Below are 21,376 nucleotides of genomic sequence, written 5' to 3' on the forward strand. Positions count from 1 at the left end.
GCATTGTTTACGTCAAGGTCAAGATATGTATTCACAAACAGCAAGATCGCATGTACAGATAACAGCTGATACGGAGGTGATTAGTCCACCTAAACATTTTACTACAGAGGGATTGAAGGTTCTGAATAAATCTCCCGGAACAATATACTGAAAACTTGGCAAGCCTATGGGCCCCTATGCTCGTGGAGCCCCTGGGCAACTGCCCAGGGTGCCCGTGCATTAGGATGGCTCTGAGATAGTCCAGCTTAGAGGGCCATGGGTGGCAAATACTGAAATATAATTTAACTTGTATCTCAAATTTGCCCATGAGAGCCCCTGTTCTGTGTAGAGCTGGTTATTCCTATCATGCTAATTGCTTGACTCCGAGGTTACACAGATGGAGCTGAGTTTATTGCATCGACTGATAAACTGTGGGACAGAATCCCCTGTGTAAAGCTGGGTACACACTACGGAATTTTCCACCAACTTTTTATGCCAAGCGATTTTACAAGCGATCGATGGTCCGATCGCTCGGTCCATGGACTGCATACACACTAGCCTTGTTTAGGACGATAAAGGGAAGAGCGGACGTCCCGTTAGCGACTTTTTACAGCCATGTTGTCGTGAGCAATGACTGTAATTTCGTACTCACTGTTGTGGATCGGTCGGAAGTTTATACACACTACACAGCGGAAACGAGATTGGAACGAAAATATTAAACGGTACGACCAACCAAATGAGGCGACAATCGTTCATTTGGGCAGACTTTCGACCATCCTGTCACTGCACACACTGACCCCGACTTTTGAACGAGCGGTCGTATGTCGGCTGATTTAGCCGATTATTGGATGAAAACCGTGTAGTGTGTACCCAGCTTTACTCACTGCTAAACGAGTCAGAGATCATATTTTCCACTTAACCTTTAGCCATGTTGCACTGTTTGCTGCAACACACTCTTCTAAATCTGCATCTGTATTATACATTAGCATAAAACACAGCTATACAAAGCCACAAACACCACAATGAACATAAACTCAGGGGTAGATTTACTAAATCTACTATAAAGGAAAGTGGAGGCGTTGCCCATAGCAACCAATCAGAGAAATGATAGCTAGAATCTGATTGGTTGCTATGGGCAACGCCTCTACTTTTTCCTTTTTAGAACCTTTAGTAAATCTACCCCTCAGTGTGGATAGGATTCTGGTGAATTCAGAGCCAACCCGAAAAGTGTGGCATCATTGAAGAGGTGCAGAGGAACAGTTGGGTAACTGTCAAACTAGTACTAGTATTTTCTATTATAGACACATGGTATGCAAAAAAAATCTTATGTGCTAAATCCTGTCTGGGTAGAGTTTTTATCAGTCTCCAGCACCAGGGAGGAGGTTGACAGGTCTGATTTAGCTGTATGTCTGACACTGCTACTGCTCATAGTGAAACATGAAAAATGAGTTTCTAACTGAAATAGTGTGGCTGGAAGTCAGAGTTCAAGATGATGAGAACAGGAAAAAAGTCCTGATACTTGTGCGTGTGAATATATATATATATATTTGTTCCAGCTCCTTTTATAATGAGGACGGAACTTCTGCAAAAGCTGTATGGCACTGTTATCAGTCTATTGCAGACCTGTGGTTTCTGAGCTCTTGCAATAAATGTTTTTAACTGTCGCTTCTACTCAAAAAAACAGGACACCCAAGCAGTCAGCTCGAGTACAAGTCACTTAAAGTGGGTTAAAGAACTCCACCCAAACTCCTTACCAAGGGGCCAACTAACTGTAAGACCAACACTTCCAGCAAGTAGTGTATTTCTTGATCGCCGCATACATTAGGAAATTAAATAGACCAGTAAATAATTATACAAGTAATCCCGCCCTCAATCTCAATATTACAGGTGAGTGAAATTATGACCCAAAGTTCGATGGTCTATGAAGTTCAACGCTTCACATCTGAGACACTTTACAGTAGAGTTGAATAAAAAAAGAATTTTTTTTGAAAACACAAAATTGTCTTTTAAATATGTTGGTTTTGAGATGAAACTCTCTCTAAAAAAAGTGTGTGAAATTAAACCAAAATTGAATAAATGAATATTCTAACTTTTTAAAACAGCTTCTTTTTTTTCTATTCTTTTTTTTGAACCAGTAATAAAAAGATTAGGGAATCAATTCTCCTAAAATAGATGTTCAATACTGTGATCCAGTCCACGAACCGAACCGCGGGAGTTCTATAGTCACTACAGCGGCAGTGGCGTAGAGATGGGGTTCAGTTTAGATAACTTAAGATCAAATTTCATCATCAAAATGTGCAAAATATCGCGGAATAAAGTGATTATTTTGCAATGCGGTTTTGAAAAATACTGTGCGCGGATTTTTAGAAAAGGGGGGCAAGATGTGGGGGCTGAAGTGAAATGCAAAAAACATTACTACAAGCACATATTACAACCCCATATACTCATTTCGGAAAAATGCTATATGATGGTAAATAGAGAAGAGTAAGTAAAACATAATTCTCATGCTGCCGGACATTGAAGTTCTAAGGAACAGCTATTTTTTAATGTCTTTAATATTTTATTAATTTCTATTTTTTTATTATTTTCCAATAATGATATTAGCAGGGGAGATCTGATCCTGACCTCCTCTGCACTGCTGTTCTGCTCCTCACCAGTTATGATATTATCATGTTCCCCAGCAACCACCCAGCAGTGAATTATGAACATGCTCTCACACATGTTCAGAAGGTAAGGATAATCCATACTTGCCCACTCTCACGGAATTTCCGGGAGACTTCTGAATTCTGAATAGGTCTCCCGGACTCCCGGGAGAGCAGACCATTCTCCCGCATCCTGTCCAATTCATTAGCTTTATTAATTCTTTAGCAGCAACCGGTACATGTACAGTCCCACATATCTATGTACACAGTCCACAAATGCTGATTCATGATGTCATATTGTCACGTGCGGGGCTGATGCGTGACATAAACGGATCTCCCAAAAATCTACAAGGCTGCTCTTAAATAACTAATGTTTAAAAGCAGCATACAGATAAGGGGTGACTGTAAATACATGGTCTATTGCTGGTTTGATGTGGGATTGGTACGAGACATGAGATCATTAGTCAACAGGTGGTTAAAGGACATCAGCAAAAACATCGACAAAGAAAACAAGAAGTTTAAGAGGGGGAATAGAGAGATGGGAAAAGGTTAATGAGCATGTAGGACAAGACTCTTCCAGTAAGCCGACAGCCTGAAATCTGATCTGTAAATTATACCCCACAATGGAATTTTTATTGAGTGTCCGGAGCATTATCGGGGGAGCGAGAGGAAGAGAGTTTGGTGAGAGGGGCTATAGAGATGTCGGTAAATAATTGACTTCAGCACCTATTAAATGACTGATAATAAGATGTTTGCTGCGAAGAACAAACAAATTAATCGCATTAGCCGGATAATACTGCTAACTAGTGTCTATTTAGTGGGCGTTCTTTAAAAACATGGGTCACTATGCACAACTGCGATGCAACCCCTAAAGCTGTCATTTGTCTGGAGAATTTGGAAAAGGAAAGTGGACATCTGATTGGTTGCTCTGGTTATAATGGACCACATTGAACCGTCTTGTTACAAAGCTCCAATGAGGTTTATATGCTAACAAGATGGGTCAGCATGGTGGCTCAGTGGTTAGCACTTCTGCCTTACAGCACTGGGGTCATGAGTTCAATTCCTGACCATGGCCTTATCTGTGTGGAGTTTGTATGTTCTCCCCGTGTTTGCGTGGGTTTCCTCCGGGTGCTCCGGTTTCCTCCCACAGTCCAAAAACATACTAGTAGGTTAATTGGCTGCTATCGAAATTGACCCTAGTCTCTCCCTCTCTCTCTCTATCTGTGTGTGTTTTAGACTGTAAGCTCCAATGGAGCAGGCACTGATGTGAATGAGTTCTCTGTACAGCGCTGTGGAATCAGTTGCGCTATATAAATAAATGGTGATGATGATGATGAAAGAGACATCATTTAGAGTTCGGAGAAAACCCAACTTAAGGATATCATTTATTATTAAATGGCCATAAAAAAACAGTTATTTTCACAATTGAAAAAAAAAATGAGCGATACTCAAGTGCCCATTTGCTAAGATCCCCAACTCAACTGGTGAAGCTCGGTCCCGCCCCTGCACATACATACACCCTGTTGTTTTTATGCAGCAGCATATATGACCTAGCAATCATTGCTGTTCATTCTAGTTTCATCCTGTGCTTTTTCAGACTGACTTTATATCATCAGGCAGACTTTGTTTTAATTGCATTGAGTTATGGCAGAACCTTACTGTGCTTTCTGCATTGGACACAACTATGCCCAGAAAGGAGTACAGGACCTTTGTGTCATTTTTCCTCGCGCCCCATAGAGGTACGAGGAAAAATGAGCAGAGGTTTCAACCGTAGTATCAGAAAATGTGAGGACTGAATGTTCTGAGGAACATTGCGGCTAATTGAATCTGCCCCTTAGATGTGTTTCCCTCAGGATCTGCCATCTTGAAGGGCGGGTACCAAATATTCATGAGGAATTATCTATTCGGGGTCGTAAGATTGATAAACATACATCTGTCAGGACGGCACTCGTACCATTAAAATTGCATTAGGTTTTACGCTGTTCTGCTGCCTGTGCTTTTAAACAGGTGTCCCTAATTTAATTGATTGATCCGGTGGCCCTTAAAGCTCACAGGACAGCCCACCAGTGTCAATGTACATATAACGTGCCTGCGTCTGCCCTAGGCAAAGAGAAGTAAGACGTTTATATTAAGTATAAAACACATTTCCATGGACCAGGATTCAGCCATACAGATATGGAGTCACAAAAACCACTGCCATTCAGGAGAAGAGGCTTCTGGGTAATGCAATGTTTGTTCCTGTTTAGGACTCTTAAGTGCAGTTTATTGCCTTCTGGTCAGTATATGGTCTGAGGGAAAATCCGATATTTAGAACTGATATGAATTAAATATACTATCTTTTGTTATTAAAACATTATACATTTACTAGAAGCTTGCAGTTAACACTTTCCCAATGTCATTTCAACATAGAACTGGTTTTACTAAATAAAATGTGTCTTATATATATTATTACAGCTACTTAGATACAAGCAAGGAAAATATTTTGTATAGAAAAAGTCGTAACTGAACACTTGGGCAGGGTGTGTATATTGTATCATTTCAAAAAGTTTTAAAAAAAATCATTGTTAAAACTACAGTATTAATACAGTTTTAGTTCCCATTTACTGTATACTTAATGTTACAGTTATACTCTTCAGCAAAACAATACACAAATATGCATTTGAGCAGGTCAAGGTATTTGATGTGGTAATAGTTTGGTTTGTAGAAAAAAATATCTAAAAAAAAGAATATATTATAATATGTCATATTATATATATATAATAATAAATCAAATTGTGAGCATCCTCATATATTCCCTCCCTCGCACAGTAAGACTTTCGTCTAGTCTTCAAACCTTCAAGCGTTCTCTGAAAATCCACCTCTTCAGACAAGCTTATAATATTCCTCAACCACCATCTTAATCTCCCTAGATTACCCTATTACCACCCTCTACTCAGCTAACACAAGATAACAACCCTCTGACCAACATTGCTACACACACAGCTCACTCAATACTTTTACCTTTGCATTCTAGCTGGTCCATAGTGCAATATGATGTAGCACATGCCCTTGTGTTCCTAACTCCCATTGTCCCATAGATTGTAAGCTTGCGAGCAGGGTTCTCTTACCTCTCTGTCTGTATGTATTACCCAGTATTGTTTTATTAATGTTTGCTCCCAATTGTAAAGCGCTACGGAATTTGCTGGCGCTATATAAATAAATGTTGATGATGATGATATATCAGTTTCATATATCACTTTGTGACGCGTGCACCGTAAAAATAATTGTCTTGCATTCCAAATTCACATTTTTTTAAAAACATATTTTTTTATCTTTTCACTATAAACATAGACAAAACAACTTTACGTTCACTATTTTAGTATACAAGGAGCATGTGATAACTTTTTTGTGTGCGTTCAGTTCTATTCATGGTACATATCCAAAAAATTGTGTTGGAAGCTAAACCAAAGCTAAATAAAGGCTCAAATTGTCTTTAAAACGTTGTTTTTGAACAATGACGTCTATTACAAAATGAAGAAAAAAGCAAATTGAGTCATTTATACCATTTTTTTTAACCCCAGCCCTAACATTTTTTTTAAATCACTATTTTTTTTCATTTCAACCCTTACTTAAAGATTTGTAGCTCCATTCTATCTACTCACAATAGAACTATTGGTCCCTTAGGGCAAATCAACCTTCTGGATATTCAGACATCCATGGCACTCATACCTAATGCGTACTTAATACATTTAAAAATGTGAATTTTAGTAAACTCCGCTGTGTGTATTATAGAGTGCGTTGTTCTAACCATACGCTGGCAAATAAAAAAACATAACTACTTCCTGTTCTCCCTTTCTCCACCCATGCCCTAGTTATAATGACACTCAATATGAAGGAAATTGAATTACATTAAACTGAAGACCTAACACAAACATACACACTCAGAATTTAAGTCAGAAAAAAAAAATCCATGAATTGAGCAATTTAAGTTTTCCGCTTAGGTCCCCCATCTAAACCAAACATAACTTATCAAATTACTTTTCCAGCAATGCTGTAGTCCCACCTAGAAACCTTTCACGGGGCCTGAAAAAATAAATACAGGTCTTTTATATATTTGGAAGGAATGTTATAAAGATCTAATATAACTTTTTTTTTTTTCAATGTACTGCTACACAGACAATTTTTGTTGTGTTCCTTATAATGCTTATAGCTTTCTGAGCTCCTTGTCGATGTGTGGTTAGTGTCGAACGCTGACGTTTCAAAGTACTTTCTCCACACAGCAGACTTTGTCCCACAATGGGGGCTGACACCGTGTCTTTCATTCAGAGACTCATTCTTAGTGCTGTTGACGTCTGAGTGTTGGAGTATTATAGAATAGCCTTGATATTCTTTTTGCCACATAGTTTATGGATAAGTTTATTGGCTTCACCTCCTCTTTAATCAATACAAGATGGCAATTATAATGCACATAACTACGTAAAGGCAATGTATTCTTTTCCAGGAGGTCGTATAATTTAAATAGGGTTAGTTAGTGGCAGAATCCTCCCACGTCAGCAGAGAGTTTTGCGATGTACAGGTGACGCCAAGAGATGGCACTCTTTATATAAATAACTAACACACATTAGGCTTACAGGAGTCAAATCCAGTAACTAGTAAAGTTTATTGAGCTCCTTGACTCATTCCCAAGACAGTCAAGGTTTGTCTAACTGGGTTTGGTTTAGTTAGTAAAGGTTTTGCGGTTTCAAAATGAAAATATCAAATGCATACCCTTTTGAATATTCACATAATTCATGATCTTCACGCGTTTCACTCTGTCGTCAACAGACCACAGAACAAGTTGGATGTATAAACTCTGTTTTATACAGAGCTAGATTTGTCTCCACAATTTTCTTCCACCAGTTGACAAAAGCCTCATATAACTACTTCTTTGTGTTAACCTTTAAATACTTGCATTGGTGCAGCCCCTTCAATGTCAAACTTGCCCGGTAGAAATACTAAACCCTACTGGAAACTGTTTCTTGTACCAGTTCGTCGATTCGAAACAAAAATGAAAATAATTGATAACATTTCTTCAAATTTAGAATAATTAATGACATTGAGCTAAATTTAAGCAAGGCGGACTGGTTTGACAAAGTTCGAGCTGGCTTGACCCTGTTCTACTTGGTTTGACAAAGGGTAAGCCGATTCGCACATGGTGGCATAGGTTTGAATATGTTTAAGTCCCGATCCTGAAAGCTAATACGTTTGTGCTGATTGCTAGAGTTTTTGTGAGGTATGCATCTCGCAGATGATTGGTGATCGAGTGCTGCATATACCTGCCACTGTGGCATTGCAAAAGTATTTTCGGTAGCAGGAAGGGGGTTTGGGCAACATATCCATTTACGATTCGGTTGTGTAGTTTATTTGCCATGGCATAGCTAACAACTGTCCCTAGTTTCCCAGGACAGACCTGGGATTTAAAGACTTGAATCTAGTAATGTCCCTATTTTTCAATATTAATCAGCTGCCCAGTAAATGTTGCTAGTTTTCTGAATCTTAATTCTTACAATATATTTTTATTAGCTGTGCTTTAAAAGTTGTCATGAATTAAAGAAGAATATTTCAAATGCAAAATGTTTTATCACATCTCAGTAGACATGATGGTGATTGTAGCGTTCCACAGTCGCCCACAACATTATCACATGTGCGTAAAGGCAGCGACTCAGTAGCATAGGGTCCCTGAAAACTATTTTAGAATGTTGGCAACCAGCCGATAGTAATTCTGTGCTTTATTCCGTACTGAATACGATGGTATGTTGCTGTATAGCAGTTCCATGGGATAATACAAATCACAAACTTATTACACTCACACTGCAATAACTAAGGTAACACATACTTGCCAACTCTCCCTGAATGTCAGGGAGACTCCCTGAAATAGGGGTGATCTCCCTCACTCCCTGAAGAGTCTGGCATTCTCCCTGATTCTGAGCCAGTACAAGACGTGGTTGGCTTCACCATCTATGGCATGATGACACAGTTCAGAAATTGTGTCCTATGTCCATGTATTGATGCCTATGGAGCTGGCCATTTTCATGGAGACCAAGATTTAATCAAAGACTGACAGGTAAGACAACATGACTTCAGTAATGGAGACAGAAATGTAAAAGACACTTCAGTCTCTAGAGATTCAATAGCTGCTTTTCTTTAATGCATAGTTGCCTACTTTCCCGGAATGTCCGGGAGACTCCTGCATTTCTGGGAGGGGTCCCGGGAGAGCAGGGCAACCTCCTGGTTCTCGCCCCCCACAATAGATAAGTGGCGGGCGTGGGGTTTAATGACGCAAATATCTTGTCATCTTAGCCCGCTGTAACTGGCCGAAATTGTGACAATCGTTTAGGGGGTGGGGCCAAAATCATGTATTAGTCAAGTCCCGCCCCCGCACGCCCACCTCCCCCAGGATTTCCCTGAAGCCAACAAGGAAAAGTTGGCAAGTATGAGGTAGCACAAGTTTTAAATGCTGTCTACTATGGACTAGTGTCCAGTAAATGATGCAGAATATTAGTGTAAATCAGGCCCAGAGGGGGCAGGGGCATGAAGATGCTAATAGCAACCATGTACGGTACGCCTTAAACTGCCTGCTGGATGGTGCGAAAAGATGCACCAAACACTTCTTTTTGTATGAAAATTAGGCGAGTATGAACACAATGCACCTTTACCACTCTGCAGTGTCCTAACATAATGTTATTTTAAAAATAAACTCTCTGCATCTCCTCTTGTACCCACCGTTGACTTGTGAAATTTGGGTAATTACTTATGTCAAGGCCTTAGTCAGGGTCGGACTTTTTAGGGGTGGGGTGATTTCGCATAGCCATGCCCCTTTCCCTCTGATTGGTTGGTCCCGCCCCTCCTCCCCTTTGATCGGAACTCTCAGACTCAACTTAAAGGTATGAAGATAGCCGCCCTTTGGGGGTGACTGCCCCCATCGGATTCCACCAGTGTCCTTAGTAATGCCTAAGCCAACTCTAGGTCTGCAGTTACTAGCTGGGAGTTGCAGATTAACTGGTGAGCCACACATCAAGGTTTAATTATGAACATGCAATAGCGCACTGTCAATTATGTTTTGTGATGTCACTTAGCTACTTTTGCGCAAGAGCTCCCACATTTACAGGGGAAGAGCATGACTTTCAGGAGGCAATATGACAGTACCTGCACATTAATTTGCACCATCTGTTGGGAGAAGTTGGACTGATTGAGGCATTTCCTGTTTCAGGGTCCAGGGGTGGACTTTGTGGAAGTGTCTGTCCAGGAATAGGTGTCGCCGGGGCTGCTAATGGTTCTGAATATACTACATTGTTGGGACCATCAAGGGTCCTAACAGCATAGTATATTTAGAACCATCTGATTCAAAATTGAACCATTTAGAACCAAGTGATTCAAAAGTAACTCTGTCTGTGTGTTGGCACTATGCTCTTAACTTTAAACCATAGCCCCCAATCCCCCGTGTTGAGTGCCCCAGCTCTGTTAAGGGGTGCTGTCTGCTCTGAGGGAGGTCGCACAACATTTTTCTCCCCTCAAAATAACTTAACCTTCCAGTGGCACTTTAAAGAAAAAATGCCCTTCTAGGCAAATGCTATGAAATATTATTAATAACAAATATTTATGTAGTTCATATAGGTTATGCAGCTCTTTACTGAGAACCATTGGAGCTTACAATCAATATTCCCTTCCACACGGACATACACACTAGGGTTAATTTTGTCAATTAACCTATCAGTATGTCTTTGGAGTTTGGCAGGAATACAGAGCACCCAAAGAAAACCCACGGAAACTAAACACAGAAAGTGCCCTGGTCAGAATCGAACCCACGACCCTAGCGCTGTAAGGCAGCAATACTAACCACTGCTCTAACATGCTGTCCTTTCCTGTACACATAGTGACACTTGTAATGCAGAAACAATATCTTCTTACTCCCATGAAGCTAAACTGAGCTGTTATTTTTGGAGAAAGAAAAGCAGAAATTTATAAATGAACGATCCTGGAGCAATTGTTGATTTGAACTTGAAGTGACATTTCGACTGTTTTAACAATCCACATTTTTAGGTACATCCGTAAAAACCTGCAAAAAAGAGGCGCATTCTCGTTTTACTGGGGTTATCCCCAGGGCCAGAAAGTCGACGTGCACTTGTCAGACAAATATGCGCATTGTGGGTTCATAAATAAGCCTTATGGTCTAAGCCAGGGGTCAGGGAACTTTTTTACCTTTTAAAAGTAAAATATAATTAGATACGCCGACGTTACCCCCTTGATTTGAAAGGAAGGAAATCATATATTATTAATTATTGGAATTCAAAATTTTATTGAATCTATTCAAAATTTCTTTGAAAGCTTCAACTTCAAAACTTCAGGTTTTGGAGAAATGATGTTGCTTCATTTTTGATACGAGAGCATCAATATTGGGGCATTTTGATGTCAGAGCAATTTGGATACAGTCTTCAGCGTCCAATCGATTTCTCTGCTTTGTTTTTATGTTCGTTAGAGTGGAAAATCTTTGTTCGCAAAGGTAGGTTGTTGCAAAAGGCAGCAACTTTTTGACTGCCTCCTCATGTGAATGCCTTTGCAGCTGTTGACATCCAAAAATATGACAGATCTGCTTTGTTTTCAAATGCAATACGTGCTTCATTATTACATCAAAGCTCAAGAAGTGCCTCTGCCAACCCTTGAGGCTCTTCTGGTACAACAGCAATTTCACATTTAAAGGGGTCTACAATCTGGACACTGCTAAACAAGCATACTACCGATCTCTCATCTATGCTCAGGCTTCTAACCCCAAACGCCTCTTTAACACATTTAACTCTCTTCTGAATCCTCCCGCCCCAAATCCTTAAACTAACATCAGTGCACAGGATCTTGCTTCCTATTTCAAGGACAAAATAGATAAGATCAGGCTTGAAATGGTATCTCCCTTGACAAGCAATCTGCTCAATTCCTTTGTAGCACCCTGTGACACTCTCTCTTCATTTGATCCCACAAATGAAGAGGATGTTTCTACTCTCTTCTCATCTTCCTACTCTACCTCCTGTCCTCTTGATCCCATTCCCTCACAAATGGGTATGTCCCTGTCTCCTGTGCTCATTCCCCCTCTAACTAAAATCTGTAATCTATCTCTTTCTACTGGTATTTTTCCATCTATATTCAAGCATGCAGTGATTACTCCCATTTTAAAAAAACAGAATTCTGACCCTAACTCTCTCATAAATTACCGCCCCATCTCCCAGCTGCCATGCCCCTCCAAGCTTCTCGAGAGAATAGCCTACACATGCCTCACACACTTTCTTACAGCAAACAACCTATTGGATCCTCTTCAGTCAGGCTTTCGCTCTCAACACTCCACAGAGACTGCGCTGACCAAAGTTGTCAATGATTTGATCACAGCAAAAAATAATAACCAATACTCTCTTCTAATTCTCCTGGTTCTCTCTGCTGCATTTGACACTGTTGACCACTCTCTCCTCATACAAACGCTGCAATCCCTAGGTCTTGAAGGCACTGTCCTATCCTGGTTCTCATCCTACCTATCTAATCGCTCTTTCAGTGTTAATTTCTCTGGATCCACCTCTGCTCCGCTTCCTTTATCAGTTGGAGTTCCACAAGGCTCAGTCCTAGGTCCTCTGCTATTCTCTATCTACACCACTTCTCTTGGAAAACTAATAAGCTCCTTTGGATTTCAGTATCATCTCTATGCGGATGATACACAAATTTATTTATCCTCTCCTGATCTTTCACCATCTGTGTTGTCTCGCGTTACTGACTGTCTTTCTGCCATTTCATCTTGGATGTCTTCTCGCCAACTCAAACTCAATCTTTCAAAAACTGAATTAATAATATTCCCACCCAAGAACAGAAGCTTCCTGCCTGACATTTCTATTTCTGTCGATAACATGACCATAAATCCCATCCCGCAAGCTCGTTGCCTTGGTGTAATCCTTGATTCACAACTGTTGTTTATTCCCCACATCAACTCTATATCTAAATCATGTTACATAAAAAGAACCTATGTTACACCTAAAGAACATTTCCAGAATACGCACATATCTGACACAAGACACCGCAAAAACATTAATTCATGCACTCATCATCTCCAGCATCGACTATTGCAATTCCCTCCTTACTGGTCTTCTCAAAGTCAGACTTGAATCCCTACAATCTATTTTGCACGCAGCGGCTAGACTGATTTTCCTTACAAACCGTTATTCCTCTGCTGAGCCACTCTGTCAGTCTCTACATTGGCTGCCTGTATTTCAACGAATCCAATATAAAATTCTTCTACTAACATACAAGGCCATCAACAAAATTGCACCGACATACATTTCCTCACTTGTCTCGAAATATCTCCCTACTCGACACCTCCGTTCTGCACAAGATCTACGTCTCTCCTCCACTCTCATCACATCCTCCCATTCTCGGTTACAGGATTTTTTCCGGGCTGCACCTACTTTGTGGAATTCCCTCCCTCGCACAGTAAGACTTTCCTCTAGTCTTCAAACCTTCAAGGGTTCACTGAAAACCCACCTCTTCAGACAAGGTTATGATATTCCTCAACCATAATCTTAATTTCCCTAGATTACCCTATTGCCATCCTCTACACTGCTAACGCAAGACAACGACCCTCTGACCAACATTGCAACGCACATAGCCCACTCAGTACTTTTACCTTTGTAGTCTGGCTGGTCCATTGTGCAATATGATGTAGCACATGCCCTTGTGTTTCTAACTCCCATTGTCCTATAGATTGTAAGCTTTCGAGCATGGTTCTCTTACCTCTCTGTCTGTATGTATTACCCAGTATTGTCTTATTAATGTTTGTTCCCAATTGTAAAGCGCTACGGAATTTTCTGGCGCTATATAAATAAATGTTGATGATGATGATGAATCCAACTGACAGCATGTGAATCGGCAGCATTACCCCCAGGAATTTCATTTTTACCCCATTTGGGGTAATTTACCCCTGTTCCCTGACCACTGGTCTAAGCCAAGCATAGGAGAATTATTATTTACAGAAAGCAACATGGAAATGTTGTACTTTACTCACACATGGTAAGAAATAAGGAGCACATGGTAAGAAAATAGTTTGGTGGAGGAGGGTATGGTCCCGTGTGATAGGACCCTGGACCCTCTGCGGTAGACCGCAGGCAATTAATATATCAGACTGCTTGTCAACAGTCACTCGGGTTGTTTGTTTCGTCCCTGCCCTTTCTCTCCTACAAGCCTTGCATGCTATCATCTCGTGAAAGAATAATGGGTTTCCTCTGTGACAACTGCATAGACTGATAAAGTTAAAGGCAAAGGAAAATAAACTTGTTATTTTCACCTAACTTATATTTTGTGAGTTGGTAGCGAAAGTGCCATAAATTTTATTGGATGAAATGTTTCTTCTTCAGGTCCGTCCTGAGTCAACAACACGTTGGAAATTACGGGTGAGAACAGTTTGGCCTGGAAATGATTATTTTTCTTCCCTGAAAGTGCAGGATCGCTTTTGTTCTGTGTTTTTTTGGAAGACAACAAGTCTAGCCCAGCAACGAGGATGCAGCCTATTCACAAGACATTCAACTTTTGACCTTATGGGAACTTTTGGATACCGTCTTATTTAGTACATACCCTGTGCTGTGTGAATGATCATCTGTGTTGGGCCTGCTGCGATTTGCGATGCGTTTATATTCTCGAAAATAAAAACACATATAAACCGCATTCCGTTAAACTACATATATGGCTAACATGTGTCTTGTAGGTATTTATTATGCTTTTTTAAATGTTTCTGTGAGCAAACAGGACGCTGTCACCTGGTTCAAGTCAAACACGTGTGGAACATACAGGTAAAAGTCACCTCAACCGTACATAATTGTGTTTACGGTGCCCTCCCATTGAGATGTATGTAAGTTTTCAACTGCAATGGCACGCGGAAGATGAAATGGAACAAACAGAGTCAAGAACAACACTCTGCAGCGCCATGCAAGTAGAGCGCTTGTAAAAACGCAGATATGTAGCAGCACGGTGACTAAGTGGTTAACACTTCTGTCTCACAGCGCTGGGGTCATGAGTTCAATTCCCGACCATGGCCTTATCTGTGTGGAGTTTGTATGTTCTCCCCGTGTTTGCATGGGTTTCCTCCGGGTGCTCCGGTTTTCTTCCAAACACATACTAGTAGGTTCATTGGCTGCTATCAAAATTGACCCTAGTCTGTCTGTGTGTGTGAGTGTGTGTTAGGGAATTTAGACTGTAAGCTCCAATGGGGCAGGGACTGATGTGAGTGAGTTCTTTGTGCAGTGCTACGGAATCAGTGGCGCTATATAAATAAATGGTGATGATGATGATATGTACTGTCTCATTTGGTACAATGGTTTTTATTTTCACTTCCTGTTACATGCTGAGGATGGGTGGGGGTCTGACACATGTGAGAAAGGGGTGAACTGTACCAGTAGCTCCGTCCATTTTCCTTACTGGTCCGGTTTATGTCCTTCATAAGGCCCAGTAGGAGGTGGACTGCTTAGAGTAGGCAGAGCATAGCGCTGGCTTACTCTGAGTTCTCTGCTGCCCTCTGCTGGTGGAGAAACTGTTTATATTGTGTATATTCCCCTCACATCCTTAACCCCCCTTACTCCTGTTCCCATGTTTGCCATACTTGGGTCTAATAAATCTGCTGCTGCTAATAAGGGGCTAGTGCCAGAAGAGGGGGCAACAACCAGAACAGGTCTGCAAATAGTTCAACTTACAGACCAAGCACTGGCGTCTATATCATGCGTGTAAGATGTGCAGCGCACATCGGCCCCATGACTCAAGGGAGCCCCTCACAGGGTGTTAGGAGGGAGAGTATGGGGCATCCGAGCACTTCACAAGCGATAGGCCAGTCCACGAGTGTATGACCACGCCCACACGGTGACATAGCCACGCCCCCTGTCCCGATCCCGGATTGCCAAATGTTGGTAGGCATGTAATGGTGCTATAACAGGACATAATACAGAGCATAATACTATTGCTGGAGGTAAGTAGGTCAGTAGGTAGTCCTAATCTCACCTATACCTGCACTACACAACGTACTCACTCTACAGCAGTCGCACTCATGGCTGCATCTGTCAATGTATTAAAAAGATGTAACATTTACAACCATAACTAAGAAAAAACATAAAGATCAGTAAAGAGTAACATATGATACAATATTACACACAGAAGCAGCAAAGGATTTTGAGATTGTGTAAGGTTGTAAAACAGATTACTTACAATCCAGAAGATTTCCTGTGGCTGATTGCGACACAATCCTTAAGTTGGGTACACACTACACGGTTTTCGTCCAATAATCGGCTCAATCAGCCGACATACGACCGCTCGTTCAAAAGTCGGGTCAGTGTGTGCAGTGACACGATGGTCGAAAGTCTGCCCAAATGGACGATTATCGCCTCATTTGGTTGGTCGTACCGTTTAATATTTTCATTCCAATCTCGTTTCCGTTGTGTAGTGTGTATAAACTTCTGACCGATGTGTACGAAATTGCAATCATTGCTCACGACAACATGGCTGTAAAAAGTTGCTAAAGGGACGTCCGCTCTTCCCTTTATCGTCCTAAACAAGGCTAGTGTGTATGCAGTCCATGGGCCGAGCGATCGGACCATCGATCGCATGTAACATCGCTCGGCATAAAATGTTGGGCGAAATTTCTGAAGTGTATACCCAGCTTTAGAGTGTAAGCTCTGGTGAGCAGGTCTCTCTTGTCATCATTAAGTGCTATATGAATAAAGGATAATAATAACACAAACAATGACAGCAGTCATAGCTGCCAAATGACTTGGAGCACAATTTGTGCGTGTAGTGCAAAATGTAAACTAAATCTATTTTATTTTTCCTACTCCTATTCCTAGTAGGGTCTCATTCTTCATACATATCTCTAGCACAAACTGTAAACCTATCCCAGGCTTTTTTCAATTTGAATCTTACATTGTTCATCCCTGGATAAATGACACGTCTACCTTGTTATGTGTATATGGTACATTGGGGGGTGGGTGATAAGTGTTCAGTGTACGTTGGTCCTGTAAGCTGTTAACAAACTGTGAACACTACTTCACCTCTTCCTGCCGGCTGACAGACACCCTGAAGAATGTACGGATCACTCACATCTACATGACTCAGTTTTGCTAAATCCGGCTCGAATGCTTATTAAAGACATTTTATTTTCAGCTAGGAAAACTTAACAACGTGCACCCCCCCCATCCCCCCTTCTCTAACACCTCTCCCGTTGAACATGACAGTGGTTTGTGCCTAACCTCTGTTTATATGATTCAGTTTAGCAGCTGAGTGATTTTCTGCATAGCTCTGCTAGCTTAGTAATAATAATTATTGACTAACACACATATTATGCTACGGCTGAGGGACATCTGTTGATGGCATGGCTCTGAGCAATCACTACATCCGACAGCCGCATGAAACCCCCCTGCTATAGTATGACAAACAAGGAGAGAAGTCTTTTCGAAATGTAACACTTCTGTCATCGCTACAAGTATCCTAAGTAAATGTATATACAGGTTTAGGGGCATATTTAATAAAGCACGATAGTGCTTTTAACGGATAATTAAGGTCCCACAGTGTCCTCCGCAAATTTATTAAGGGGGCATCGCAGCAGATATCATGGATATCTGCTGCTTTGCACTCCTCTTTGTTTTTGGGAGCAGTCACCATTCAACAGAATGGTGACTGCTCCTGGCCGCAATCTAACAAGTCCCGAAAAAACATTTTTTTCGGGAACTTGTCATGTTAATGTACGCCAGCTGCAGCTGGCGTACATGAGGAAATCTAATGCTGTCAGCTCTGCTCCGGAGAGCAGAGCTGGACAGCGCATGTGTGGAGGGATCACATGATCCCTCCCTGTCACTCACAGCTCTCTCTCTGCAACTATCGTTGCAGAGACAGAGAGGGGATCTGTGTGCGCATGCGCAATTGAAGAGTAAGGAGAAGACCCGAAGACAGCGCTTCCGAAGAGGCAGGTAAGTATGATTTTTTTTTCACAGAAACAGCAGATTATCGGGACTGCTGTTTCTGTACTCCGGTTTTGATAAATTTGAGAAATGAATCAATACTTATCCGTCCGATAAGGATTGATAACCATTTCTCTATTTTAACGTTAAATGATAAATGTGCCCCTATATTATGTAGATCAACATACTATACATAGTGACTTACACCAAATACAGCAAACAATGATTACAGCAAGTTACAAGCCTATAGCATAAGGTCCCTATCCAGAACACCTTAATGTCTACCTGCTTGGGAGGCGATCACAGACAGATAGATGGGCAGCACGGTGGCTCAGTGGTTAGCAATTCTGCCTCACAGAACTGAGGTCATGAGTTCAATTCCCGACCATGGCCTTATCTGTGTGGAGCTTGTATGTTCTCCCCGTGTTTGCGTGGGTTTCCTCCAGGTGCTCCAGTTTCCTCCCACACTCCAAAGACATACTGGTAGGTTAATTGGCTGCTATTAAATTGGCCCTAGTCTCTTTCTCTGTGTGTGTGTGTGTGTGTGTATGTGCTAAAGAATTTAGACTGTAAGCCCCAATGGCGCAGGGACTGATATGAGTGAGTTCTCTGTACAGCGCTGCGGAATTAGTGGCGCTATATAAATAAATGGTGATGATGATATAGAAAGTTCAAAATGCTAAAACATGTAAACTGATGATTACAGATGAAAGTACATTAACTACAGTCATGATTGGACTTTGCAACACTGCTAACAAAACAGGTGATAGGATTTCAGTTTAGATTTAAAGACATACTTGCCAACTCTCCCGGAATGTCCGGGAGACTCCCGGATTTGGGGTGGGTCTCCTGGACTCCTGGGAGTGTATGGCAGTCTCTTGCATCTGCCCACATCCTAGTGAAGTGGGCAGAATTAGGTCCAAATGGCGCGATTCTCCGGGAATCACAGCATTTAGCCCCGACCCCGCTGTAAAGTAGTGCGTTTGCGTCATTACATCACGGGGGGGGGGAAATTATTAGATTTTCGAGTCCCCGCCCCTCACACGCCCGCCTCCCCCCGCAGCTCCCGGACGCCTACTAGAAGAAGTTGGCAAGTATGTTTAAAGACCGACGGTGACACACCGGAAGAGGGATATAATTGCTTAGGTAAGGAGCAGCCTGAGAGAAAGGTTTAAGAGGGAGCAATGGGAGTGGATGGTGCTGGTTTGAGAGGAGCGATGGAGACAAATGGCAGAATATGGAAAGTTCCGAATTCAGAAAATAGCAGCACGTGACCATGGCAGATGCATATGGGGGCCTACTACTACTAGTGGCTGAATATGCCCCCCCCCCCCCCCGCCTAAATATCATCCTTATAATTGCGATAAGGGGTGATATTTCGCTGCCATTTATTAAAAAATCATCCAGGGCATAGTCTCGGGAGTCTTACTGCGCACCCGCGAACTAAAGCCATTTTGCTGTGGTTACCGGTGGAGAGAGCAGAAAGGGGCCACAAATAGGGTCTTCAGGTCTGGAGCTTGTTAAATTGGCGCATACAGAATTTCCCATTGAAAATTAGGGGGATTGCGGTTTAATGCGAAACTTAGCCTGATGCGGGAGATATCTATGGTATATCCTGCGTTAGGCTTTTGTTAGATAGAGGTGATACCTAAAAATGGCAAAACCATGCGGAAAAAGCCATTTTCCACGTTGTTTAAGCCTTGAAAAATAGGCCCCATAGTGTTGGCGCAGGTTAATGCTGCGTCAATTCTGTGACATCACTGATAGGTTCGCCTCACTATAAAACCCCCACAAATAATAAGAAAGAATAATTACCTAATTGTTATCACTTTCTACCGACACAAATTCTGAAGAACAAACACAATTCAGTACTGTAAGAAATGCATAGAGCATAACACCACACGTTTGTAAACACATTTATAAAAACAGACACCGATAGGTCCAGACTGGGCTCCTTTGAACTAACATGAGGTAGAAGTTACCACGTTACCGTACTCCATTGTTCTCCTAACTTTCCTCTCAGCTGCCTGAGACCAACCGACCCGTCTCCTGATCTGCACTATGCAACTTTCAGGTTTCAGTAATTAAACGGTGTCGGCTGATTACAACATCGTCATCGAGACCTTACAAAGAACCCCGTGATAAAAACTCCTATTGATTTTTTTTTTTAATTAACTCACTAGGCTAACTTTATTTTCATTCTAATTATATATAGGTGCAATCAACACAAATAAGTAGGCATAGATATTATTAGACGGGATGCAATGGTCATAAGACCACACAAAGCTCATATACAGATTTCATTGATGGCTGTTGCTTTAAATTAAAACAGTAAAATTTCCTGCTGTTGTATTGTCAATTACAAATCAGTAAGTAAACTGAAAGTGATAATAATAATAACAATACTAATTTACATCACACCGCTGCAACTGGTAATTATATGGATATAAAAAATACTGCAAAACAATACAGATACATAATTTTTAGCAATTTATGTCATATATGCGGATACATATTTACATGTTCACAAATGTGTATATGGTTATTTATGGTAACATTACTATAGATTAGTTTCAGGCAACATGCGACTCTTCAACTGTGGAACTACAACTCCCAACAAGAGCCATAAGTTGATTACCGCATTATATATTAGCGATAAATATCAACATTTCCCACAATGTCATACAAAGTAGTTGGTAATACAGACTCACATAAAAACAATGTCTGAAAGAAAACACAAGATGATACCAACTGTCCTATAGAGCTTGCAATTTAATGCCGAAAAGCCAAAATGTCATTATTATTAATATAAATATTGCAATGCAATCTTGCAGAGAAAAAAATGCATAAGAGAAGCACTCACCTCTTATGAAACCAGGCGGGTATAAAGGAAAGGTATCGAAGATGCTGTTTGAAGCCATAGAGGGTTTTCTTGCACTTCCTGTGTCTTGAAAAGTGTCTGAAAGATCAATTAGTTGTTTTTTTTACCTCAGAAAATGAAAGCATGGTGCACCCATCCTGCTAAATTGTGCTCTCTAGCATTTTATTTCCACAGTGCACTGCAAAAGCCTTTGTGCTAAAGTGAAAATTCAAAATAAATGAAAATATTCACTTCATTGGCTGTGGTTTGTGATGCTTACCAATCTATGAAACTGTGGTTTCCAGTCAAACAAAAAAAAGTGATGTGTCCTCTTTTGCTGACCAATATCCCGGATCCAGTCGTGTGTGACTTTTTTATTTTGCACACAGCTTGCGGTAATGTGGTTGTTTTTGAGGCCCAAAGAAGTGTTTCACCAAACCAAAAAACAGATATAACTGTTCCTCTTTTTTTTTCATAATCCGCATTTATTGGCTCATCTTAATCACGTGACTACGGTGATGTAGCTTGTGTTTTCTTGAATGTACAGTTAGCAACGTCTTTCTCAACCCACCTGCCCTCCCTTTGGTTTAGGCTACGAAATACCAAAGCACAGAATGGTTTTTTTAAAAGAAAGAAAAAAAAAATGACTCAGTGCCTTATTATGCAAATAATCCTGACTGGTGTTGTACAACTTGGCTTCTATTGTTGATGCTTGTGGTTAATGAAATGACAACTTATTCTGATAAGCCTCATTGATGGAGCGGAAGCCACAAGTAGGTGTCGGGCCTCAGTATGTGTACAATTATCCCTAATCCTCACAACTTTGTAAAAATGAAGGTAGAATACACAGAAATAATAACTAAACTAAAAGTTCTGCTTAAGTTCCGTTCCCTGGTGACTTCTGCTGTTATTTGTGCTTG

General features: G+C 41.0%; 1 protein-coding gene across 2 annotated transcripts in view; it reads right to left on the minus strand.

Moving 5' to 3' along the window:
• Positions 1 to 20,831, minus strand: part of RUNX1 (RUNX family transcription factor 1) — a 201,841-nt gene extending 181,010 nt beyond the window's left edge. The window contains exons 1-2 of one of the 2 annotated variants that reach the window (XM_075197222.1): positions 20,737 to 20,831; positions 20,460 to 20,555 (exon numbers count right to left, since the gene is read on the minus strand). In XM_075197222.1, coding sequence (XP_075053323.1) covers positions 20,460 to 20,517 — 58 coding nt within the window. In that variant the 5' untranslated portion in view covers positions 20,518 to 20,555; positions 20,737 to 20,831. The remainder of the gene's footprint in view (positions 1 to 20,459; positions 20,556 to 20,736) is intronic. The other variant, XM_075197220.1, reaches the window with a different exon arrangement.
• Positions 20,832 to 21,376: the final 545 nt, after the last annotated feature.

Source organism: Mixophyes fleayi, chromosome 2, assembly GCF_038048845.1.
Source record: "Mixophyes fleayi isolate aMixFle1 chromosome 2, aMixFle1.hap1, whole genome shotgun sequence".
Taxonomy (NCBI): Eukaryota; Metazoa; Chordata; class Amphibia; order Anura; family Limnodynastidae; genus Mixophyes; species Mixophyes fleayi.